General features: G+C 39.4%; 1 protein-coding gene across 5 annotated transcripts in view; it reads right to left on the bottom strand.

The window, feature by feature from the left end:
* ITGBL1 (integrin subunit beta like 1) overlaps window positions 1–26,653 on the bottom strand; it is a gene marked incomplete at its 5' end in the record, with an annotated part of 220,861 nt that overhangs the window by 11,024 nt on the left and 183,184 nt on the right. For all 5 annotated transcript variants that reach the window (XR_013824762.1, XM_079902557.1, XM_079902556.1 and 2 more), the window contains 2 exons: window positions 298–444; window positions 15,112–15,228. Coding sequence is in view for 4 of the 5 variants with exons in the window: in XM_079902557.1 (XP_079758683.1) it covers window positions 298–444; window positions 15,112–15,228 (264 nt within the window). The remainder of the gene's footprint in view (window positions 1–297; window positions 445–15,111; window positions 15,229–26,653) is intronic.

Below are 26,653 nucleotides of genomic sequence, written 5' to 3'. Positions count from 1 at the left end.
AGGAGGTGTGTGCATGTGAGCTGTAGTCCCTGGAGCTTTAGATAAACCCATTTTTCTATCACGAATTCATTTACAACTAAAGAAAGCAGCACACAGGAATATTTGAGACTCTCCTTTTGATAATAATTTCCATTATCGTTTGAATGGGAGAAATTCCAAGCTTAAAGCCTGGTCCGGGCAGAGGACAGAGGGGTCTGCGTTCTGCAGAGTGCAGTCTGCAGAAGCTGGTTGTACGTGCTGTCGTATAAACCACGTGTCAGAACAGGGATTCTGTCCAAAGCTGCAGCGGACACTCACCCTTCCCCGAGCACAGTACGCCATCTGCCGATTCGCACAGACTCCTGCTCTGTTCCTCCGTCAGGTTACATTTCCGCGGATGCTGGCAGAGCTTCCCGAACCATCCTCGCCCACAAATGCAGCGACCGCAGGAACACGTGCCGTGGCCTGCGAGGCAACCACAGGGTGGGGTGAGAGGAGTAGATGGGCAAAGAGCCAGCTGAGTCACAGTCTTTAGGAAAGAAATATGTAAACCAGAGTATCTCATTTCCTATCAAGCCAACACACTTTCTCCTTACGCACAGTTTGGCGTGTGAGTGTTTAAAAGAACTTCGCAACAGAGTTCTAGCTGAACACAATCCTCTAGAATGTCGTGAATGTCGCATCAGAGATGGATTCAAGAGAGAAAAGAAAGCTTGAATCAATTTAAAGTGGATTGTGACCATCCTTTCTTGATACACAATACTTCCCCATTTGCATTTTTATCAGGATGGAGTCTTCAGGCTTTTCCTCACTGTGCACGCCCTGACACCCAGACCAATCTGCAAGGCTAGTCACGTCACCACTGCCTGCCCCATTTATTGATTACTCTCCTATCACTTACAAATAAAAACCAAAGGTTCACCTCCAGACAAATGGCATCTGGTATTATATTACTCTCTCCCTGTGCTCCTCTGCTTGCTAATAAGAACAGATATAAGTGTAAGTAATGGTGTCTCCCTATCGCTGTATAGAAGTTAAAAACAGCACGAGGCTTAGACTCATATCTTTTCCTCCCTTTTGTTTCTGTCATTGGCTCCTGGTTTGGGGATGTTTATCTTTGGTGTGTACGCAACATTGTATCGGTGACACTTATACACTGGCATATACATCTGACTAGTCTCTGGCCACCAACACTCCATTCAATTGCATCCTCTTCCATGTTAATTTCTCTTTCTTCCCATCAATGCTCTATTCTTTTTCTATATGTGCATTACCTTACAGCCAGATCTCTCCAAAGAGAACAAACAAAACAGCTATTTGTTTGGCAAAATTTTACTAATTACTATGAACAGAGCATTTTTCTAGGCATCAGGGGATGCAAAATCAAATATGATGGACATGGTGGTCCCTGCCTTACTTGCAGGGACATATCAAATCGTCATTCAGACTGCTCAACCCCACTGCATCTTTTGAGACCATTCTGCCTTGACCATTTGCTCTGGCAGGATCTTCAATAGTAAATTTCTTCCATCTGCCTCTTCCTACACTCATTTCTGCACAAGGAGGGATTGGGGGCCAATATTTAATTGTTTGCAATTCATTGTTAAGATTAAAAAACCTAAGTACTCATGACCCAAGTGATATTTCTCTGTAACACGTGACCATCTGGAAGCGAATGGAAAGCAAATGGGAGGCAAACTTAAAAGACACCTGGATTAACAGACCTATTTCTGCCAGCCTCTTCTTGTCCATATGCTGATTTATTGAACTGCATCTCACCACAGCCCTTTGAGTCAAGCATTATCACCATTTTACAGTCAGGAAACTAAGGCTCAGAGAGATTAAGTAATTTTTCCTCAAATCACACAACTCAACCATACAGGATCAGAACCTGACTCCAGTTTTCTCTAATTCCAATGTCCCCTCGTTTTCCACGTCACACTGACTGTATATTTCATTTTGGAAAATAAACAATGACTATCAATCTGAGACACGTAGGAGCCTTTTCTTAATTCCTGTCTTTTTAAACTGCGCATAGTATGAAGGTATACATTTGACGTTCGTGGGCACTTGCTTCTTAAGAAGTCTCTCCTATATTGGTTTTCATGACATTGGACTTTCCGGACCCTTTCAACCCTCCTCCTTCATCTACTTATTCCTCTACTTTTTGTCTCACCCGATTAATGTAGGAATCCCCTGATTGTCTATCCTTAATCATCTTCTCTTATCTCTCTACCATCTCTCTCTTGAAAAATTCATCAAATCATAGGATTTCAGATAAGCACAATGATTGCAGGGCTCTATCTCCAGCCCCTCAATCTCTCTGAAATTCCTCTCCCGTGATTCCATACTTCGTATTCTACTAGCATCAGAAATTGATACATTGAGACCTGCATGTATAATTTTCTTTCCAAAAGCTACTCTTCTGTATCACCCATCTCTTTTAACAGCCCAACTCTCCTTCTAGCCAACCAGTTCAAAATGATTCAGATCATAGTTGACTCTCTCTCACTTCCCTCACCCAAAGAGCTGCCAGATCGTGTTGAAACAACCTCAAAATTTCCACTCCTATCACCATCAGAGACCTTTGAGAAACCTTCTATCACGTCTTTCTCCAATATTCTCACTCTCAGCTTCCCATAACATGACTCTACTCACATCACAGCCTTGAGATCTAGGACTGTGTGACTCCCTAATGCTTATGGGATGAAGTTCACCTACTTTAACCTTCCTTATGTCTTAGGTTCCTGAAGTAGATTCCCAGCTGCTTCTCCAGTCTTACTTCTTCTCCCCTTCATACACTTCCTGACCCACTCATCTTTCCCGACATAGTTCCGGTGTTTTCCAGACTTCATGACTTTGGTGAGACAGGAATCCATGCCTTCTACTCTACACAACGAGATCCTGCTTAATTTTCAAAACTCAGGGAAAGTGACTACACCTCTGGAAGATTTTTCTAATATCCCCAAGTGGAATTCATCTTCCCCTCCTCTGAATTTCTATACTATCTTATTTTTCACCTCTTGTGTAACATTTTTGTCTTCTACCTCGTAATATGCAGTTATGTATCAGATAGACCCATTACTTGACTGAATTCTCTGATGGTAGGAATCACGTCTGATCCATCACTATAGTCTCCAGAGTGCCAAGCACTGCCTTAGACATAGCAGATCCTCAAAAAACACTTGTAGAGTAAGGTTACTTTTCAACAAAATCCCCTTCTTATTTTTTCCCACAAATCCCAACTGACAACCATAAACTGAATACAGGACATGTTTACAGGTCATCTGGCTAATAAACTGTCCTTCAAAGTCAATGGACTGTTCTTAGATGGCTCTGTTTTATTTCTATGGCCTTAGAGTGGAATGAAGTTAGCAAATCTGTGTAAGAGTTACATATTCGATGAATCGTTATGAAACTGATTCTATCTTGACTTCTCCAATAAAACAAAAGTCCACTTAAAGTGAAGCCTACTTAAGAAGTTCAAAACAAGTTATCCAAGTTATCCACCTTTGGAGGCAGATAATGTGTGATACAAAAGGAAGAAGGAGGAGGAGGAGGAAGAGGAAGAGAGCTTTTTAGCATCAATACCAGCCAGCTATGGGCTTTTCAAATGTTTATGCTTCTTACGAGCCCTGGGTTAGTAAGAATTACCATCATTTGACATAATTGGAATAATCTAATCTCTATGGCGGAGAAAGACATTCTGCCTTTGATTTAGGATCTCATTGAGAATGACTAAATGATGCCTCACCACAAGTAATTTAATGTAACATTTATATGCAAGGAAATAGGAGATTGTTTTTCACTTATTAGCTCATTTATCACATCCTTCCAGAGAGTTAAGTTGGCATCTAGCCCAGACAATGGTCAAAATGCACTGGTATTTAAATGTTTTGCTTTGCTATTTACATGACTCCTCTTTACTTAAAAAATGTTTTTTTAAAGCTTTCAATAATATCTTCTTTATAAACTCTAATAATTTAGTCATCCACTCAAGAACTTTTTATTATGTACTAGGCATTTTACTAGCTCTACTCTCATGGGCTTATAGGCTACCAGGGGAGAAAACAAATAACAACGAGGAAACAAATACACTTGAGCTATGGAAGAATTAAGGAGGGTGTTGGTAGATTCAGCAGAGAGAACATTATTAACTGCAGTGGCCAGCTCTCTGACACCCAGCGGCTGAGAAAGAGCCAGATAGCTAACGTTCTGGAAAAGCTAATGAAGATCCTCGGAATAAGAAAGAGCTTCACGTGTTATAGGCAGTGAAAAAAAGGCCAATGTATTTGAAGAGTAATGAGTAAGAAAAAATGAAAAAATAATAAAGTTGGAGAAATATTTAGGAATGAGAACATAGAAAATGACTTTTTCTTGGTAAGGCGTCTACATTTTATTCCAGGAGGAAGGGGAAATCATAGAAAGGTGTTATGCGAGAGAGGGATGTGTTATAATTTATGGTTTGCAAATTCATTTTGGCAACTGGGTGGGAGAAATTAAGGTGTGTTGGGAGGAAGTGAGGATGGGGAAAGTGAGAGAGTATTGCAGAGTCCAAGTGAAAGGTGATGCAGGCTTCAAGCAGGGTGGTGGCAGTGCAAATGGGGAGAAGTGGCTGGAGATCTACCTCAATGGGGGTACCCATGGAACTTGCTGCTGGATTGTACGTGGCAGGTGAGACAAAGAAAGGACTAGTTTTCTGACTCAAGAAATCCTGTGAATAACGATGCTGTCTAATAGATATGGAAGCTGCAGGAGGGAAAGTTTGAGGGCAGAAAATCAGTTCCATTTTGAACCTTGTGTGTCTGAGATACTCTTAAGACAACCAAGGAGAGGCCAAGTAAGCAGCTGACACAAACCTGGCGTTTGAGGACAGGTTGGAGCTAGGTCTGTATGTGTTGGAGTTTCCAAAAGGAGATGGCATTTAAAGCTTTAGAAGTGAATGAGCCCACCTAGGGAGAGATAAGTCTTGAGAAACTCCAATATTTAGGGTAGGATAGAGGGGAGAAGCCAGACAAGTAGCGTCCTCCAGTCAAGAAGAAGAAAGATGAGATGACTGTGTTGTCTTGTAAGATGACAAGGAGCATATTCCATAAAGGAGGCCTATTGAGTAGAATGGTCCTGAAAATTGGAGTTAAAAAAAAAAAAGACCATAAAGGTCAGAAGAGTAGTTTCAGTCAACTTTTGCCAGGCCAACCCTACTAAGTTGTCTCTTAGGCCTATGAGTGGAACATCCAGGGGTAGCAGAACTGGGAGAATCATCTATATGCACCATTCAGTGAGAACAACATCTCTGCTTGGTGGTAGAATCCACAGTGAGGTTATCTGTGTATAATAAGTGTATGATAGATCATTCAAGAATGAACCTGTAGAGAGAACCAGCCTAAATGAATCATTTGAAGTCCACTAAATCTGCCTTCATGTAACTTCCCAACTCTTCATACAGGCGAGCAATTTTCCATTCAATTTTCATTTCCATTGCCATTCATCCTCTCCCTGACACTTACCTCCTGGCATCTGGCACTCCCCCCTAGCAACAGAAATTTTTCTTCCTATTCTCTTCCCTTCCCCACACCAAAATATTCACCAAGAATGCTCTGGATAGGTGTTGTCCAATGTAGTAATCACTAGTCAATGTGACCATTTAAATTTATTAACATTCAGTAAAATTTAAAATTCAGTTTCTCAGTTGCACTAGTCACATTTCAAGTGTTCAACAGCCATATGTGGTCAGTGGCTACTGTATCAAATAAGGCAGATGTGGAACATTCCTATCATCTTTGAAAATTCTATTGAACAGTGATGCTCTAGACAATGACATTTCCCATGAATCCCTGGGCTCTGAGACACACTTCCTCAATACACTGCAGTGACGGTTCTCAATTAGGAAACTGACACATGAAGGTATCTAACTGCATCAGATACTACATAATGCCTGCCCAATACTCTTTTCCCGTTGTTAATACTAGGGGAAGCCTCATTATTTTTCAGAGAGGTGATAATAGTTCATCTGGAAAATATTTGATTACTCAGGCTCCTTTTGACCTAGAGGTGCCCCTAGGACTTAGCTCTAATAAGTGAGATATAAGAGAAAATCTCTTGGGTGAGGTTTCCAGGAAAGCTATTGTCTTCCAAAGAAAATGGGACAGACTCAGCTAGCATGTTATCCTTTGCCCTTTGTCCTATTTTCCCTTTCTTCTTTCCTGGAAGATGAACACAATGGGAGATTTTCAAGGAGCATGACAACAAGTCATACTCGAAGGGCAGAGAGGAAATGAAGAGAGAGGGTGTGTGGGACTCTGACGGCTCTCAGGTAGTTACCTCACCATCCATCCATCCCTGAAGTGACAATCTGCAGGCCTGTAGCTGAACACAGTCCTAACTGGTTGTGTGGTGAGGCCATTCAGGATGGCTGCGCCCCTGCTCTCTGTACATCCCCTGCTCGACCAGTCCCTCCTTCACTCACTTGACCATCCAATCCTCTTAATTATAGGCTTAATAAACATACTGTATATGTACTGGCCCCTTGCCCCAGCCACTGGTTTCCCTGGTAACTGATGAGCCAACCTGACATCACTTCCGCCCATAAATGGTAACCTCCTCCTCCCTGGAGTAGCAAAAATTGCTGCCATGTCCTGATGTCTGCCATAAATGGTGCGGTGTCACTCCAGGACCTTTTGCTGCAGACTTGTAAGATCCCCTGCCCGATAAACGACTGATGTCTCTTTGTTCAGTCTCCAGGTTGGGCAACTACAAAGCTTATAGGCCTGCAGGGTGCATCCCAACACTGGTACACTTACAAACTCAGGAAAGAGGTTTGTGATTTTAAGATGTAATTTGGAGATAATCACACTGCTACCCACATTGTCCAGCTAAGAAAGGCGTGGCCTGAGTGAGTGGTCTGAACCTTCCTCAATGTGAGAATTCCAGCAATGCCTGGGAAGGGGGTGGTGGTCACTGCACTCATACTCTCAGGCTGCCTGATCTTCTTCAAATTGCAGCTACAAACCAAAGAACTCCCTGAAGAAATGAAATGTGAACTGATTGTATAATTAATAGGTGGCTCTTCATTATCCCTTCCTGTTTCTTAAACTGTACTCATAGTCTCATTTCAGAAGCAGAGAGGACAAAGCAGAGAAAAGCAATAACCAGTCCACTCCTTAGTCTCATCCTGGGTATGTGGAGTACAGGAGGGAGATCTCTGGTTTAGCTTATATTAGTTCAAAACAATTAAACACACGTGAGCCAACATGTAGATATATTTTCCTTATGAAATCTTAAAATCAAGTACCCTAAAAATGAATACATCTTAGGGACTACCTCTCTGGATGAAGTGTGTTTTTCTTTCAGTAGTGACATCTGATTTTAAAAATCCATGCATTTGTAGGTCACATAAAATTTTTATTGTTAATAGGGATGTTTTGAGAAGATCCACATGTGGTCTATGATCATTGAACATGACTTACCAGTAAGTAAGTGAGGCATGGTCTTACTTCCTATTGACTTTCTCTTTGCCAGTCACTGTCATGACCCTCATTTTCAGGTTGTAATTTTGGTGTAATCAAAACTGAACTGCTTAAAATTATGTAATTGCTTACATTCACCTTCAGGTACAGCTGCTAATTTATCCCAGCCTCCCAGAATTGGTTTAATCGCTTTCAGCGTTTATTGTTGGGAAGGTGGATAAAAATCATTGGCTCTTAGGTCTCATGAGCCTGCTGATTCGGTAGGTTTACAGTTATTTTTGGTTTTACTTATTCCTTGTTTGCTAAAGTGCTCAGGGAGTCCCTGCTTTGGAGCCAGGGACCCGCATTTTGATCTCTGGCCACACAGTAGAAACGTGCTTCTTGTCCGTCCCTCCAGGTGAAAGGTCACAGACACTATGGCTCGGTGTCTGGCAGTGAACTGAGAAAATTACCCATATTAGTGATGTCAATTTTGTTCTCGGAAGCTACACCAGAGGGATGATGTTAATGTGTTTCACACACTCCTAGTAGTGAGATTCGTTCCCCACTGGCTGCCACATGATGGGGAGACCAAATGCTTTGAACAAAGTAGCTGCCATCCTTCCTCAAGGCACAGAACTGCTGATTCGTATGATGCCAACTTCCTTCCAAAACATTCTGTAGCTGGTGAATCAAGAAATCTAAAACAGATGTAATTTTTTGTCCTGTTTTGGAGATGGACACTTCAATGAACTCCGTATCGCACAGATGCTGAGGCTTCTGTGGCTTAGAAGTCTTATGCCCCATAGGAGCCCAAAATCTCTTCTAACTATTCCTTAAGCATAGCTTCCAGAAAACCTGCAAGGGACATGCCTGGTGGCAGAGTCACAGCACTCATGGAAGCCAAAAACCATGGCATTCCCATAAGACATTCATAGTTCATTCACAATCCCTCCCAATCTAGTTGAAATTTATCGATCATAGGTCACATTACCATGAGCAATGTTGCCTGGTAACATTGGCATCTACCATCTTCTTCTGTTTCCAGGGAGCTGGAGTGGGGAGGTTAACAGAGGGTCAGAGTCTCTTGCAGCAAGGTAAAGGGTTTTGTTAGCCTGTTGTCCATATTATTTCTAATACTGTCTCCAATACATCCAAGTTTTTCCATCTTTACCGTCCTCCATCTAGCTAAACCACCTTCATCTCTCACCACTCATCTCCTAAATCCACGTTCACCCACCAACCCCACAAATACACACTCCTCCCAGCAATCCAAACTTCACCTGGCAGCCAGAGGTACTTTTTAAACAGAGTGATAACGCTATTGTCTTGTGTAAACTCCTTGTATGGCTTCCGATCATCGCTTGAGTAAAGCCCCAAATCATTAACACGGTTTACAAAATCTGTCATACCCTGCTCCCCTTTGCATTCTCATCTCCTATCACACAGGGTTTCTCTCCAGTTCTCAAAAACCCCTTGAACATGTCACCCTCCCTTCCCGCATATGCCTCGGCACACTGTTCTGTGACTCCTGGGTCACACCCATCTCTCCTCACCTGGCTACGTTCTACGCATTCAATTACCAAGTATGGTGGTCATGATGCTTAGCTGATTAATACATGTCAAGCACATGTCATGCATCATATAGTTTTTACCAAATGTGAAGGCATTAGCGAAGCCTTCCGTAGCCTCCAGTCTATGTCAAAGCCCCTATCATGTATGTTTCCATTGAACTAGTGCTTCTTCTTTCAGACCATCCACCTCATTACCCTTCCTTTCTCAATGTTACCCTTCAAGCATAATCATCAACTCCAATAGATTCACCACTGAATCTCCAGGGCTGGCAAACAGTTTTTGAGCTGTTTGAGCTGGAGCTCAACAAATATTTCTTGAATTAAAGAAAAAAATAAACGATTACTTCAGTTTCAACCATGCAGTATGTGGAGGAATTTCCACATTGGAAATATTTATTCGAATTTGAAGAGTATGAAGCCAGGAGGGAATGATGCTAAGAAATCATCTTGGCAGACACTGACCTCAAGATAAAAGAGGAAGAAAGAAGTGGAGATTACTCGAGGACAGTAAACAGTGAGCAGAAAAGACAGGCAAAGGCCATTTCTAGGGAAGTGCTAAGATTTACTGGTAAGCTCTGAGAGATGAGTAAGAAAAAAAGATCAAGTGGTTATGAGAGAAGTGAGAGAAGAAACAGGGGGAAGGTGTCTCTGAGGCCCAGGAGACCATGTCAAGGGGGATTCTGAGTAACCACAGCTCTATGCTGAAAAGCGGTCACGTAGAATGAGACCTGAACGGCACCCTGGATTTGGGCAACTAAGAATTACGAAAAACCCCAGGGAGTCAGTTATACAGAATGGTGGGAGACAGAGCAAGTTTCCATGGGTTGAAGATTGAACCAAGAGGAATGCAGACATACAGGTCAGAGGTAAAGGCATCAAGGAGATCAAAAATATTTAAGGACATGCTTGTGTTTGAGGGGCAGTGCTGGCCTTTACACGGAGTAAGTATGCAATGCGTATTTGCTGATTTAATTATTACATGATAGGATATTATTAAATAAGAAGAGATGTTCTTATGATAACGGATATTTTTAGATAGACTGAGAAATACAGAAACTTCGGCGATGCATGCTCTTATTCAAGCCCTAACGGCCAGTGTCTTCTTACCTGTGCTCCTCCCTGCTTGCAAACCCATGAGAAGCTTCTCCATGGAAGGTGCCCTGCTGAGTAAGAGCCACTAAAAATACTTCTGAGATGCATATGGCCACTTTGATTTGGTAGCTCAGTGGCAAGTGTGAGGATAGAAACTGCACCATGCAAAAACAACAGACAGGAGAATTCATCTATGCCGTCCAAAACTGAAGACAAGACAGTCACAGTTCTGAATAAACTGTGGTTACAAGAGGAATAACCAAGCAAACGTGGAGCTCTGTTCTGTGTCGCATAGAGTTTACTGGAATCCACAGCATAAAATTCCACCTGAGAGGTTATGTCTATCATTCTCTCTATAGGTATATAACACTAATGATAATAATATCTAATGTATATAACATATAACACATGTGCTAAGTACTTTATACACATTAACTCACTTAATCTCACAATAACCCTATAAGAGACATATATTATAATCATCTTTTACAGGTGAGAAATGGGGGTTATGTAAATTGCCTCAGGTCATATGGGGAGTAAGTGGCAGAACCAAGGTTGGAACCAAGAAAGCCTCATGTCCGTAGTCTTAACTACTGTACTATATTGCCATTTACATTTCTAAATAGTTAAGTACATTTACATAAATGTTTGTGAAAGGAACCTGTGATCCCCTTATCAGCGGGTTTACTATGTCATATACTTTAACACTGAAATTATCTACGTTCAAACTTGTTAATTAATGGCATGTTTCTTGTAATTTCTGTCCAGAGAGCAGCTGAGACATAAATGAAATTCAAGGCTATAATAGCCAAGGCTCAAATAATTCCTTCCATAAAGCAGTGCTCAGAAAATAGAGAAATTAAAAATCACAGTACCTTGAGTACTGGAGGCCAAGTGCAAAACTCACGTGGGAGGTGATGTTTCCAGTGAGAACATGAATTACAGTTGATCTTCACTATTCGAAGATTTCATATTTGATAACTTGCCTACTCGCTAAAATTTATTTGTATCCCTGAAATCAACACTCAAGAAGCTTTCCAGGTCATTTGAGAACACGGGCCGAATGGTGAAAAAATTGAGTTGCCTGAGGTTCACATTCCCAGCAAAGATCAAAGAAGGTCACACTCTGCCTTCTTTGTTCAGCTCTTACACTGTAAACAAGTGTCCTTTTCCCAATATACTTGGTGCTGTACATTTTGCACTTTTGTGCTTTTTGTTGGTGATTTCAATGTTTTTAGATGGCTCCCAAGTACAGTGCTGAAGTGCTATCCAGTGTCCCTAAGTGCAAAAAAGGCTGCGATGTGCCTTACGGAGAAAATCCGTGAGCCAAATAATCTTCATTCAGGCGTGAGTTATAGGGCTGTTGGCCGAGTTCAATGTTAATAAATCAACTACATGTGACACAATATGTCTTTACATAGACACACACATAAAACAAGGTTATGTATTGATTGGTTGATAAAAATGCTGCAAACAGAGACAGGAACCTAGCTAGGCCCGTATTTCCCTCAGGAGCAGTGAGTCAGTATTTGCCAAATCCCTGTTCAAGACAACTTTATAGACCGCAGCCACCATGAATACCAAGACTAGACTTATCTTGTTGAGGAACACTAGCAGAGCATCAGTGTGGACTGTACACTATGGGCAGCTTTTCTAGCTACATGTCACTTCAGATACACATGAGCTGACCACTGAGGGGGACATCTCTCTCCCTCACCTTCCTGGAACTATCCCCCTCCAAGCAATAGGACTGACCATCAGAGTAAAGAGTCACAAAAAAACCTACACACTGAAATGTGTACAGATGTGTGCATAGGCCCTAGTGCAGAACCTGTGGCAGAATTTAAGGCTCCAGGCTGTCAACTGGGCTGCAGAGCTCAGATGAAGCGGGAGAAGGTAAGTGAAGCCAATCGACAACCTTTTAAATTATTGGTATTGGACTTCCCTGGTGGCGCAGTGGTAAGAATCTACCTGCCAATGCAGGGGACATGGGTTCAAGCCCTGGTCAGGGAAGATTCCACATGCCGCAGAGCAGCTAAACCCGTGTGCCGCAACTACTGAGCCCACGCTCTAGAGCCCGCGAGCCACAACTACTGAGCCCGCGTGCCACAACTACTGAAGCCCACGTGCCTAGAGCCGAGGCTCTGCAACAAAGAGAAGCCACCGCAGTGAGAAGCCCATGCACCGCATCGAAGAGTAGCCCCCGCTCGCCGCAACTAGGAAAAGCCCGCATGCAGAAACGAAGACCGAATGCAGCCAAAAAAAAAAAAGAAAGAAATTACTGGTATTATCTTAACCCTAAATCTCTCAAGGACATTATCTGAATGTCAAAGTGAAATTTAAGAATAACAACACAAAATATTTTCAAGAAAAATTTCCAAGGTGTGTTTCCTTTACCTACTTGAAAAATGTTCCAAGATCTTTCGGTCGGTAAAATGTCTTTAATACAATCTAAAATACGAAATTAAAATGCATAGGTGATTTCCTAGAGCTGGTTGCTAAAATTTAAGAAGAAACACCAAGAGAATCCATCCAATTATAGAGATCAAAGATGCTTTGCTTATCTGATTACTATTGTACTAATATTTGTTGGCTGCTAGCTGACACAGGAGAAGCAGCAAAGTTTTTCCCAACTTTGAAAACACGTTTGTGCTCTGATAATTATGTTCCAATATCATCTATATTTGGGAAGATCAACCATCTAAGAATTAATCTCTAAATGTGTAAGCAAGGATCTCCCAAATCGTAGCCAAGGCTCTACCAGGAGGATAAGATATATTAGCCTGTCTCCGGCTACTGCCTAGGCTACTGTGCCACATCCTGTATCCAATCAAAGAGAGGATGGATTGTCGGTAGGAAAATCTAGCCAGTGGTAAAGAATAAGAATCTGCACTATCCAGAGAGGATAGACCACCCGGCGTGAGAGCTGCGGTCCTTCCGCATGTGTATTCTGCAGGGATCCCCCGGCAACGTCATCCTTTCTGTTCTGATGACTTTCACTTGGCACCCCCTGGGTTCTCTGCCCCGAGGTTTTCTCCAGCCGCAGAAGCCTGCTCTGATCCCGTACCTGTGAGGCATGCTGGATGTGGCCTGGCAGTTAACGTCTCCTAGAAGCATTCCTCAACCAATGACTGATGATGTAAGAATTGCGTGTTTTACTCGGGCTCCTAGAGTTCCATCCTCTGCGCTGGGATGAAGCTCCAGTTGACCACAGCAGTAACTGGGTTGACAGCACAGTCTTAATCGGCTGCCCCCTCCTCCATGCCACACTCTCCCACTCTCCTACCAGAAACTCCTTCCCCTTTCCAAGGACTTGCATCCAAATCCTTATCTCAGATTCTTACTTCTCATAGAGTTTCTCTACAAAAAAAAAATTCTAGTCTCTGGGGCAATTATATTTCTGATTGTATATCAAGTAATTGGTGTTCTTGTTTGTACATTGGTCTTTTACTAGTTTGGCTAATGGGAGTCATGGCCCTCTGGGACACAGAGGACTCTGGGTAGATGGACAAATCCAGAGTGTAGACACGCAGAGTCAAGAATCAGTCTAAAAAATTATCCCTTTGTGAGATGCTTTCTCACTTACCTAGTAAACATTTGATCTCTTCTAACAAGCAGATATATAGATTTGCTTTCATCTTTGGTTTCCTCCCCAAAGATAGAGAGAAAGAGAGATTCACTGGGGGAAGGGGGGACTGGTCATTTAATGGGTATGTAGATATGACAGGTTTGTAAAATGTCAAGTACTTAACAACAACAATAAAAAGGACTATAATCTGTTTAGGTATGTCTGATAACTAACACGAGTGAAAAGAGACTCTAAACTAAAAATAATATTGATATAAAGTCAAAACAGCGGGATATCACTCTGGGGGAAATTGTGGTTTAGAGAGAGATCTGTGAACTGAACTCCACAGCTCCAACCCTGAGCCTGGCACTTTTCAGTGATGGGACATTAACACCTCAAACCTCATTCACTTTTCCATTTGTGAAATGAGAAAAGCAGGAACTATCTCTGAGGATGTCTGTCATGGGAACTGCGAGAGAGAAACCACCCAGCCCAACAGTTATTAAAAAGGGCCTTTTCCCTTGGCTCACAGAGAAAGGAAAGAAGAAAATATTTTTGATCAAATTCCAAGTGTTTTATAGTTGGTTAGAGAGAGAGTAGCTAGATAGATATACATAGAGGTCAGAGAGATGATAGAGATAGGTGGTGTGCCAGCCTTCCATCACTTGTACGTACATGTGCGGGCTTTTCCCCCAATAATAGTGCCCAACTGCATTATGATAATTATCTTAAAGAGATACAGTTATATTATTTTAGTGTGATTCCATGTCCAGTTCACCTCAATTGTCCTGGAAACCTGGAAGGAACCGCAATCGGCATGCACCCTCTCTACAATACGGAGCTTTGCAAGACTGAACTAGAACCATGGTAACCCCCTTTCCCTCCCCTGGGTGAAGCTCAGGTGGACACTGGCAACATTCTACCCCTGGGACTCTCCTTTCTGCTGTGTTAACCTTCGTGACAACCCTCATCTGCCTCATTCTTCCTTTGCACTGTTTATTACTTCAGTAAGTTCGTTTTGGGGTCTCAGAGCCATCATGGAAACTGAGTGTATATCTCTTGTGATTGTGTAATTAACTTGGAATATAGTCTTACTGCTTTATTTTCCAAGTCTCAGGTGATACTTACTTCCCCGATTCGTTTTTATCAGTAATCAAAACTGTAAACTGGTTGAAGCAAACCCTTTCACTGTCTTCAGAGGACTTGGTTTAGTCTCCACCATCTTTTATCAATAGCATGCTTTATCCTGTCACATACATACACGTGGATTAAATCAAGAGTCTAAGGTCCTTACCAACCTAACGGTATACTGCTTTTAGGTCTAATTGTGTATTGCTTTTTGTTTATCTTCTTTGTAACAGAATTTTTTTAAAAAAAGAAGGAGAAGTAGGATAAGAAAGGCCAGGTGAAGCAGGCTGCACGTAGGGAGCAGAGGGCTCTGAGAATTGCTCACCTCCACAGACCACGCCGTCCAAGTCTTCGCAGCGGCGATCGTCACACTCACACGTCTTGCCATATACCCTGCCGCCTCCCGGTGGGTAGCAAGTGCATTCGCCACACTCACACTTACCTGCAAAACACAAAGGCAGAGTGCACTCAGTAGGAGGCTCACAGAATCAGGAAGGCTTTGAAATTAAGCAAGCATCCTATTAGACTTCCTAGACCAGTTCTAGTCTGTGGCTGATAATAGCTCAGCAAATACCTTTTCCTACCTCCCTAAGGTTAAGCTGAAGGTCAAGCACAAATGCCAAGGAGGTCAGTGGGAGCTGAAGTGACAACTCCTGGCTCATGTCGTTCCCATCTTCTACTTTCCACTTTCTGTTTCATTCATTTTTTTGTTTGTTTCATTCACTTTTGAAGAATAATCCAACTATTAAACTCTCTGGGTATTTCATATTCCACTTATGAGACCATTTAACGTAACTGAGTCAATTTTATATATTTTGACATAATTTGCCATAATGTGGTCATTTAAAAAACTATTTTTAGTGTGGGTCTGTCTGCCACATCAGAAAGAAAATGTTCATAGGTACATTTCAACCTGATATTTTAGTGATGATTTGGCATCAATTTTTGAGTTCACAGAAGTCATTTCAACATGGAACACATGTCCGAGTGCATGTCCTAAATATCTATTATCCTTGACTTAAAGTTGAAAAGTATAAACATGTTTTGGAATGAGTTTGGTTCATAGTTTGGGGATTCTTAACTATTTATCTTTATGTTTATAAACAGTTAAGTCTTTATCTTTATGTCTTTTGTTATTTGTTATTATTTCTGGAGCTGTAACTATGCCTCAAACACTATAATTCCTTCAATTCTGTCATTTTGTTTTCATAATACCACACATTGACTAGCATTATCACTATCATTTTACTAAACAGGAAATGGAGACATACTGAGGCCAAGCTACTTTCCCTGGTGAACCAGTTCTTAAGGGACAGATTCAAAATTTATACCCATTCTCATTACACTTAAAGTTTGTGCATCTAAACATTAAGCCATATTGTATCTTAATATACTCATAATGCAGCACCAGAAAGTACATTTCTTTTTTCTGAGGAATTGGTACTGGTTTGCCAGAAATTCAGCTGAGTGACTACTCCGAGACATCTGTTACTCTCTGTCATTATCCCAACCATCATAATTACACACCCACTGAAATGATCATAAGATACTTCAGGGCTGACCCTGCAATGTTGTTAGTCATTCTGTTGCTGCATTTGTATCTCGTTAAAGAAATTCTGAGCTGGGATATGATGGAAGAAAGAAAAATTAGTATTTAGAATCATATAATTTCAGAGTTGTAATTAAACATAATCTAACGCAGTGACTCATAATCTTTTGTGGCAGAAATGGCGAGGTTATGGTCCCTTTGAGAATCCAGTGAAAGATATGGCGATAGATAATGTTGTTCTGGCCACCCTTCAACCCATCTCTCCTCCAACCTGGAGGCAGTGCCAAGTTCAGCCGGAGTCAGAGCCCCTCCTCTTTCCCCAATGATACCCCCTCTTCCTATGGACCGGCAGACGGAACAGAGACACGCCAGACGCTCTTGGCCGGGGCTTGGATTCATGAGGGTGAAAGCAAGGCACAGGGCTGTGGCAGAATGCCAAGTGCAACAGCATAGCAGTGAGCATCCAGGGGTAGGAGAGCTCGGCACACAGAGGCTGAAGTTTAAACGTGACGGCTGCAGGGGCTGGTTCTCAGCAGTGCCTTGCTTCGCTGGGGTGCTGCATGAGCTGATTGTCCAAGCTTGTGTTCTGAGCCTAAACTCTTCTAATAAAATGATTTTTCATCCCAGTTAATGACCTCGGTTTCTGTTGTACACAATCAAGAACTCTGACTGGTGGGGCTTCCCTGGTGGCGCAGTGGTTGAGAGTCCGCCTGCTGATGCAGGGGACCCGGGTGCATGCCCTGGTCCGGGAAGATCCCGCGTGCCGCGGAGCATCTGGGCCCGTGAGCCATGGCCGCTGGGCCTGCGTGTCCGGAGCCTGTGCTCCGCAACGGGAGAGGCCACAACAGTGAGAGGCCCGCGTACCGCAAAAAAAAAAAAAGAAAGAACTCTGACTGGTAGACCCCAGATCTCTCCCTGGAAAAATATACCAGCACGTGTTTATTTGCTATAAAATGTCAGGAGGATCCATGACTTTCTGCAGTTTATTTAATAGATGAGGAAACTCAAGTATGCTGAGGCTAAATGACGTGCTTAAGGCCAGCAAAGTAGACGTCAGCAGTATTGGTCCTAGAACCCAGATTTTCTGAGCCCTGGTTAATCCCCAGCTGTGCATAAACACACTGGTTCTCTCATAGGGAGATGTGTGAAGGACAACGATCCAGATTGTGGAGAGAGGCAAAATATAGGACGGTCAGCAGTGTGGCCCTGTATGGTTAACTAGTCCATGGTGGACAGATGTGGGAAACTTCACCCACATCATTCTGACAGGCAATCCACTCCCAGTTACCAAGAAACAACACTTTTTAAGTTTGAGGGCATATGTATTTATGCTGACCATTTTATTAGCATTTTGAGGCATACAGGAAGTTCCCTGAATATGTATTATTGGCTTCTTTGAAAAGGATGAACTAACTACTGGCATATGTGTTTAAATATCTCCATTTCACTGTTTTCATTCTGGATAGGGTCTTCTATTTCTCCCAATCTCCCAATTTATCCGCCCCCCGCCTTTTATACAGTTGGATAGTAAAGTGTTAATATATGGTCCTAGGTACCTTTTTTTCCTGATAGATTGTAATTCAAGCGTCTGTTTAAAATATCAGACAATAATTAACCATTTTGCAATTCATTTTTTAGGCCGTGTGTCTGTTGGTGTTTTAAAAATATGTTAAGGCAAATACTAGCTGAATTAACTTTATGTATGTAGCTCTAATTTAGTTTTTAGGATACAGAAGATTCTGATGGGATGGCAAAGCATTAAGCATTAAGAAAGGCTAATCTGTCACACACAGAAAGGTAAAGAAGAGTAAATTCTTCATGCGGTCCACATTTTAAAGGGCATTATTTTGCTGTCTCAGTTCACAACTTCACTCCATTCACTACCAGGACATAGACCTGCCAGGTGAATTTCCACTCATCCTTTAAGATCCAAAGTAAATTCCACCAAATCCATGACACTTGCACCCTCCTAATCACTCATCTTCACAAAAACATCAGAATTAACTGCACTTCTCATGTGTCCTCATAATGTTTAAACCAATATTTATTGAACAGATGCACTAAATAATAATCACATGTAAATAGTTTGGTAACACTGACACAAAGCGTGAGCTTTAATGGAAGAACTTGAATTTAGAATAAGACGTTACTCCCTGGAATGCAAAGGCGTTTCCAATCACCTGAATACCTTCATTTGTGTTTTCCACAGTTACATCAATGAAATACGTTCCACAGCAAATTCATCACCTTTATTCACAAACTTACTCCTTTTCCTGCATTCTTTTATCCCGGAGAAGGTCGCTATTCATTTAATCTGTCACTGAGTCTTGAAAAAACTTGATGACATACTTGATGCCTTCCTTCTTTTCATTAACCATTCTTCTCCTTTCAATTTCAAATTTCATAAAATCTACTTTCCTAAAACATAGCTATGATGATGGAACTCCCCTTCCCGTGATGGTCCCACATGACCTTTAAGGCAGAGATCAAATTTCTCAACAGGGCTTTCTACACAAGATCCAACTCACCTTCCTAAGCTTATACCCAACAATCACAGTGCACTCATGTTCAGAGACTTTGTTTTTGTGCTCCATTTCTTCTCTCTGCCATGCACTCTATAACTTTCTCTATAAAATTCAACCTAGTGTTCAATAGCCAGCTTAAATCTGAAATCCTCTATAAACCCTTCCTTGCCATCCCTGTTTGGTCACCTGGAGGATCTGTTCCTTCTCTCTGATCCCACAGTACTTGGTTCACACCGTTAGTAGATCAGTGAATGCACACTTTATACTAAATAAATACATGCCAGAACCCTACCATAAATAGTGATCTATTTATGGTCCAGGCTGATTTGTAACCTGTTAGCAGCCAGCAAAGTTCTCTGTTGAGGTAGTAGCAAACACAAGCCTCAGAATGGGAAAAAATATTTGCAAACGAAACAACTGACAAAGGATTAATCTCCAAAATATACAAGCAGCTCATGCAGCTCAATATCAAAACAACAAACAACCCAATCCAAAAATGGGCAGAAGACCTAAATAGACATTTCTCCAAAGAAGACATACAGATGGCCAACAAATACATGAAAAGATGCTCAACATTAGTAACCATTAGAGAAATGCAAATCAAAACCACAATGAGGTATCACCTCACACGGGTCAGAATGGCCATCATCAAAAAGTCTACAAATAATAAATGCTGGAGGGGGTGTGGAGAAAAGGGAACCCTCCTGCACTGTTGGTGGGAATGTAAACTGATACAGCCACTATGGAGAACAGTATGGAGGTTCCTTAAAATACTAAAAATAGAACTACCATATGACCCAGCAATCCCACTACCGGGCATATACCCAGAGAAAACCATAATTCAAAAAGATACATTTACCACAATGTTCATTGTGGCACTATTTACAATAGCCAGGACATGGAAGCATCCTAAATGTCCATCATCGGATGAATGGATAAAGAAGATGTGGCACATATATACAATGGAATATTACTCAGCCATAAAAAGGAACGAAACTGAGTTATTTGTAGTGAGGTGGATGGACCTAGAATCTGTCATACAGAGTGAAGTAAGTCAGAAAGAGAAAAACAAATACCTTATGCTAACGCGCATATATGGAATTTTGAGAAGCGGTACTGATGAACATAGTGGCAGGGCAGGAATAAAGACAAAGATGTACAGAACAGACTTGAGGGCACATGGGGCGAAGGGGAAGCTGGCATGAAGTGAGAGAGCAGTAGTGACATATGTACACTACCAAATGTAAAACGGATGGCTAGTGGGAAGCTGCTGCATAGCACAGGGAGATCAGCTCGATGCTTTGTGAGGACCTAGAGGGGTGGGATAGGAAGGGTGGAAGGGAGGTTCAAGAGGGAGGGGATATGGGGATACATGTATACATATAGCTGATTCACTTTGTTGTGCAGCAGAAACTAACAAAACTTTGTAAACATTTATACTCCAATAAAGATGTGAAAATAAAACACTTAAAAAAATAAAAACAAATTCAGAAAGAAAAAATATAAGAAATTGAGTCTCCTCTCCTTTATTTACTAAATGGTAGTATTTCAATGATTAGTTTAATGTTATGGAGATGTAACTGTGGATTCTCAAATGATTATCCAATTAGTATTCTGATAAGTAAGAATGAAGGATAATGGAAGTTTGTAGGTCTAGCACTAGCAAGTACTCTGTTATATATAACAAATTGAGAGGAAAATCTAAAGAAAGATATATTCAAAAATGCAAATAAACCAAGTAATTTTTAAAAAGACAATCCAGGAACAGGATGAAAAGGATGGAAATAACTGTCTGAAAAGAAATTAATTCAGTCAACATCATCAATATCATCCAACCAAAACTTAACTGAAATTTACACTGAGTCTGCCCACTCCAGGTAAATTTTAATAAACTTAACCTTTAAGGACATACAAAAAGTTAGTCCAAAGACATACTTTTATAATGGATTGCAATCCCTATGAATTGTATTTAAAGGCTATTATACACTAGCAAAGAAGGGTAATGAAGTAAAGCAGATACGTAGAAGTTCTGATTAAAACAGATTTTACTTAAGCATTTCAAATTTGACACTTCTACAAAATACAGGAAAACTTTAAGTCAGAACATGGACAAAAAGCACAGTTTACAGCTCATCTAGTTTATCCTGAAGATACAAAATTAAGAAAGACATTTAAAAACTTTTAATAGTAGAGGGAATACAGGTAAAGTACATGAGCACACACACCCTATAGGGTTACAGAAGGTTCCTGGAAAGGTGAATTCGGAATGAGTCTTAAAGTGTTTGTTAAATGTTAATCAGGCAAAGAAGAAAGAAAATAAATTTTAACGTAAGATTCAGTTAAAAGAATGGGCTCTGATTTTAAATAAATCTGGATTTTAATCCTGGCACATCCAATCTTAAATGTGATTCTTTGGAAGACTAAGTTAAACCTCATTTATTACGGCTACAGGATGGGGATAATAATGACACTGATCACGTAAGATTCTGGTTAGGCTAAATATTATTATACATATCAAGTACATAGGACAGGACCTGACACATAGTAAGGGGTCCATAAATAACAGATATTATTATTTCTATTTTTATAATTAAAAAAACATAATGGGAGGCTTGAATTTCAGTAACTCACATAAAATCCATTCCTTTACTTTCTGATTCTATTTCTCTACAAAAATAAACCAACTGTATTTCCTGATCCAGAATGAGATTATTTAAGAACACCATATCATCAAATGCACCTGCTAGCCTGGGAACAGAAGGTACACTCTCTACAACCTTATTTTCTTCCACTTTTTAAAAGGGCAAAACCACACTTGCAGTACATGCTCAATATTTGGAGAGTAATTAGAGGCTCACATAAAACAGAAAAGAGATTAGCACTTTACTAACACAGTCCTCCTTTGCCTAAAATAATAGGTTTACCATAGCAACCTGATTGTACTAGGAAAAGCTCCTGCCAAATGCATCCAAAGTTCCCTTGAAATTTCTATGAGAAAGAATTAAACACTTCAGAACTATAATATTCTGTACCATTTCATCTAAGTACAAATATTTTGTGTGTGAGAATAAAGTAATCAGACATTTGAAAGTGAAGAGGCAACTTTCACCTTCCATTTCAAAATGAGCAGTGAGACTTCTTATAATTCAAGCCACACTTTGACACTACATTTGCTAGCCAAGGGAGAGATGCTCGTAACTTTTTAAAAACATGGATAAATGTCAATCCTTCTGTTTGTGTCTTCTTAGTATACAAGGATTAAAGTAATCAATCACAGACCTTTGTGAGGAAATAAGACATTTAAGCAAATGTTGTACTGATATAGTTTTCTGTTGTTTGCCCTTAGAGTGTCTAAAATTGAAACTGGGATATGGGAGTAGCAGGCTTCACTTTTCTCTAAAGGTTTTCCAAGGTATTGAGCAGAACTTCACAGAGGAAGTCTATTAGACCTCTAAGTAAGAGTATCTCGTTATTTCAACCTTAAGATTAGTTTCTATAACAATAACTAAAATTACTCAATTCATTTATTTCTAACAAAAATTTTATAAATTAGGTAGCAATATCATACGTGTTTACCAATATAACTCAGGAACTATGCGATAGACCCAAGGTTAAAAAATCAGAGAAAGAATGAGGTTGGAAATGTGGAGCTTAAGTAATTAATCAATGTGGCCCATCCTGAATGAGTCAATATAAATTAGAATAAGAATCTCATTCTTTGAGGCTGATAAACCCATTCACGGGACAGTGGGCAGTACCTTGCTTCAGAAACAAGGTTTTGGGATTCTGCAAACAAAAATCCTATCACATCCAGGCCTATGCCTGGTATTGAATTACTGATTCCATAGGGCATAAACAAACACATGCAATTGTAATTCACCATGAAAGACTCTATGGGACAAATGCCAAAGATAGAAACAGACAACAAATGCTATTCACCAGTGAAAGAGTTGATACAGAGAAACGTTTCTATAGAAAGTTTCTTGAAGATAAACTATATTTGGGAAAAAAAGGGATAAGGTAGAATCAGGCCTTAATCACTTTTAAATTCTTGCTGGTTTTGTTACTTTAAAACATTCAAAAGTGTGAGTGAACATATCACTTCCTTAACGCACATTTCAGGAGAGCTAATTAAATTGATTTGAAACAAGTGTGGACTTTCTTCCCACATCAGGGATAATCAGAGAATTTACTTTACAAATTGAACAATGAAATTCATCTAACAATAAATAATACATTTCCATCAACAACAAGCTAATCTTTTAAAATGAAGAAAAAATACACCATAAAGCAATATTTTCTCCTGATAACTTATTTTTTAATTAGTCTTTATTTCTGAATCTACCAATATTAGTTTTCCCAAATCATAAAACATTAGAAAGAACATTGAGTATATATGTAAATGTATACATATATCAGAATGTATGAGTATACGTACATTTAAATTTGAAGCTATTGTAACTCCATGTGAGCAACTTATCCTCAAATGGCTCATGTAAAAAAAGTTCTTTGTACTATTCTTAAATCTTGTAAGATCAAAAGTATCTCAAAATAAAAATATTTAAAATTTTAAAAATATGCAAGTAAAATTCTAAACATAACTTATCTATGCAGCTAAATGTTTTTTAAAAAATAAAGTCTTATCAATAATTATGTATACACTTAGCCACATGTTTTACATTCACTTTTGGAAAATATCCTTTAACGTCATATTCAGGATTTAAGCCAGTTTTTTTCAATAAAGCAATGTCAAATATATGCAGAGTCTGGGAATCATGTAGTCAAAAATGTCAGAAATTCAATAAACTTAAAATTTAAGGCTATAGTGAACTTGCTTTAACTCTGTCATTTTATAGCACAGTTAACATATTCAGGATTAATAGGTAAGAGTTACAGGGAAACAGGGTTTAATATACTGTAATAAATAACATAATACACATCAGAGTAGTCCATATGGAATGTGCTGCCATGGTAGGGAGTAAGCTTCCATCACTGAAGGAACTGAAGCCAAGAAGGCCGTCTTTGATAAGAGTTAAGAGTTTGTGCTCTGGATTCAGAAAGACCTAAGATAGAATTTAATATCAACCACTTATATGCTCTATAATCTTAGAAAATAACTAAACCTTTCTATTTTAAAATTTTCAAAATTGGGAATACCTACTTAATAAGTAACTTTAAAGACACCAAAACAGAAATATTTTTTTTAAGTATTACTGTTTGGATTTCCTAAGTACCACTGTGATATTTGTTTGTGGCATAGTGTTTAAACTTTAAGAAAAAAATAAATAAATGTATAACTTGAAGAGTAAAAGGCTTCCACAAATAGAACCACATATTATAATTTTATATAACTGGAAGTAATACACCATTTTTTCACAGCTAATCTGTTTCTCCCTCAATATGAATGTCTACTTCCTTTTTTGCTCTGCCAACAATGTATTTCAGATAACTTACGGTTTCTGTACTAAGTAATGCTACTTCTTTAAAAGGTATTTTATTCTGACATTATTTTTCAACAAACTCCTATGGCACCTGAAAGTCCTATGTCCGTTTTGTCTCTAGCCTCAGAAATAATTTTTGACTAGCAAAACGTCAATATATAAGTCAAAGCCTCCTAAGGCAGCCTGGATTTAAGTGGCCAAGATCCTAGAGAAAAAGGAACCATAGGGTAGTGAGTTCTACCCAATACACAAATAATCCCCTTCATGCATTTGTCAAGACTGAAACTTTTTAGGGCAAGAGGATAAAGCATTAAGCAGAAAGCAACATCTAGAAGATGAATAAACTAAACAGAGCTTTTGGTTTTTTCATCTGGCTGGAAAGACAGTACTTGGAACTCAGGGACCTTTGAGAAGGAGGGCATTGATAAACATAACATAAACATCCCAGGTTTTCACTTTAGAAATCATTTTAATGCCTGATTGGATTGAGGTTATCTGCCTTTGTACATATGTCTGCCAGACAAAAAGTAAATTATCTCTTCATGGAAGATAACATCATTCACAAATTTCTACCAATTTTATTAAACAATATTTATACCCAATTAAAAAATAGTTATATCAATAGACAAGACAGAATGACTAAAAAGGAAAGAGAAAAATAGACAATACAAAAAGGTCTAAAAATGATACAGGTGACCAAACTAGAATTGTCAGTAATGGACTTTAAAATAACTATGGTTAATATATTCAAAAAACTATTTTACTAAATGGAGAAATTATTCAGAGAATCATCTATAAAAAATGAAGTAGAAATTCTGAATTTAAAAATACAGTTACTGAAATTAAAAACTGAATACAGAGAGTCAGTGGCAAATTAGACACAGGAGAAAAGAGGCTTAGTAAACTGGAAGATAGGTCAGTGGAAAAATATCCAGACTGAAGCATAGAAAACAAAAAGAATGAATAAAAAAAGCTTAAGAAATACACTGGACATGAAATAATATCCAAAGCATCTAGTTGGGTACCCAGAAAAAAAGACAGGATGAAGCAGAAGTAATATTTTAAGAGGTCATAGACAAGACACTTCCAATAGTGCTGTAATGGACTGAATTGTGTCCCCCCACCCCCACCAATTCACATGTTGAAATCCTAATCTCCAGTACCTCAGTATGTGACTATATTTGGGGATAAGATCTTTAGAGAGGTAATTAAGGTGAAGTAAGGTCATTAGAATGGGCCCCAATCCTAGTGATTTTATGAGAAGAGAAGATTAGGACACAGACACACACAGAGGGGAGACCATGTGAAGACACAAAGAGAAGATGGCTATCTACAAGCCAAGGAGAGAGACCCTCAGAATAAATCCAGGTTATTCACATTTTGATCTTGGACTTCCAGCCTCCAGGCCCAGAGGAAATAAATCTTTATTGTTTAAGCCACCCAGTGCATGGTAGTTTGTTATGGCAGCCCTAGCAAACTAATACACATGCCCAAAGAATTTAAGTTATGGATTCAAGAAGCTTCATAAAGCCTAAGGAGAATAAATAAAAAGAAAACCACACAGCATCGCTGACACACAGCATAGTCAATTGCTGAAAGACAAAGAGAAAATCTTAAAAATAGTTAGAGATAAAAAGATGTATTACTTTCAAAGGAAAAAAACAAGAAGATTGACAACTGAATTACCAAAATAAATGCTTAAATCACATGGCAATGGAATGACATCTTTAAAATCCTGAAAGAAAGTGCCAAATTAGAATTCTATGCCTAACAAAAATATCCTACCAATTTGATTACAAAATGAGAACGTTTCCAGGCAAACAAAAACTAAAATAAGTTGTCACTAGAAGAGCCTTATCAGAATAAATATTAAAGAAAACATTTCTTCACACAAAAAGAAAATGATCCATCCAGAACATAAACATTAAAATAAAGAAAATAGTGAAAAATGAAAGTAAATATAGGGAAATCTAAATGAAAAAAAACTCTACAAAATTAAAATAATGTTTTGTAAAAGTCAGTCTAGAACTTAAATTGCACGATGCTAGAATAACCTTGACAACAAAATCACACAAGGACATTACAGGAAAAGGATGTTACAGATTAATATCTCTCACGAGCTTTAAATCCAACATTTTCAAAAAATCATTTCCAAATGTGTTTAGTCCAGGATTAGAGGGTTGGTTTAATCATTTAAAAATCCATCAAAATATCTCACCACATTCACAGAAAAAAAAACATATTATAATCTAAATAGATGCACACTGTATATTTGATAATATTCAACACTCCTTCATGAGGAAAGAATAAAGGAATAGAAGCTAACTTCCTAATTTTGATGAAGGTAATCTA

Source organism: Stenella coeruleoalba (genome assembly GCF_951394435.1).
Source record: "Stenella coeruleoalba genome assembly, chromosome: 18".
NCBI classification, from domain to species: Eukaryota; Metazoa; Chordata; class Mammalia; order Artiodactyla; family Delphinidae; genus Stenella; species Stenella coeruleoalba.
The sequence above is the reverse complement of the archived record's forward strand: the minus strand, read 5'-3'. Positions and strand labels throughout refer to the sequence as shown.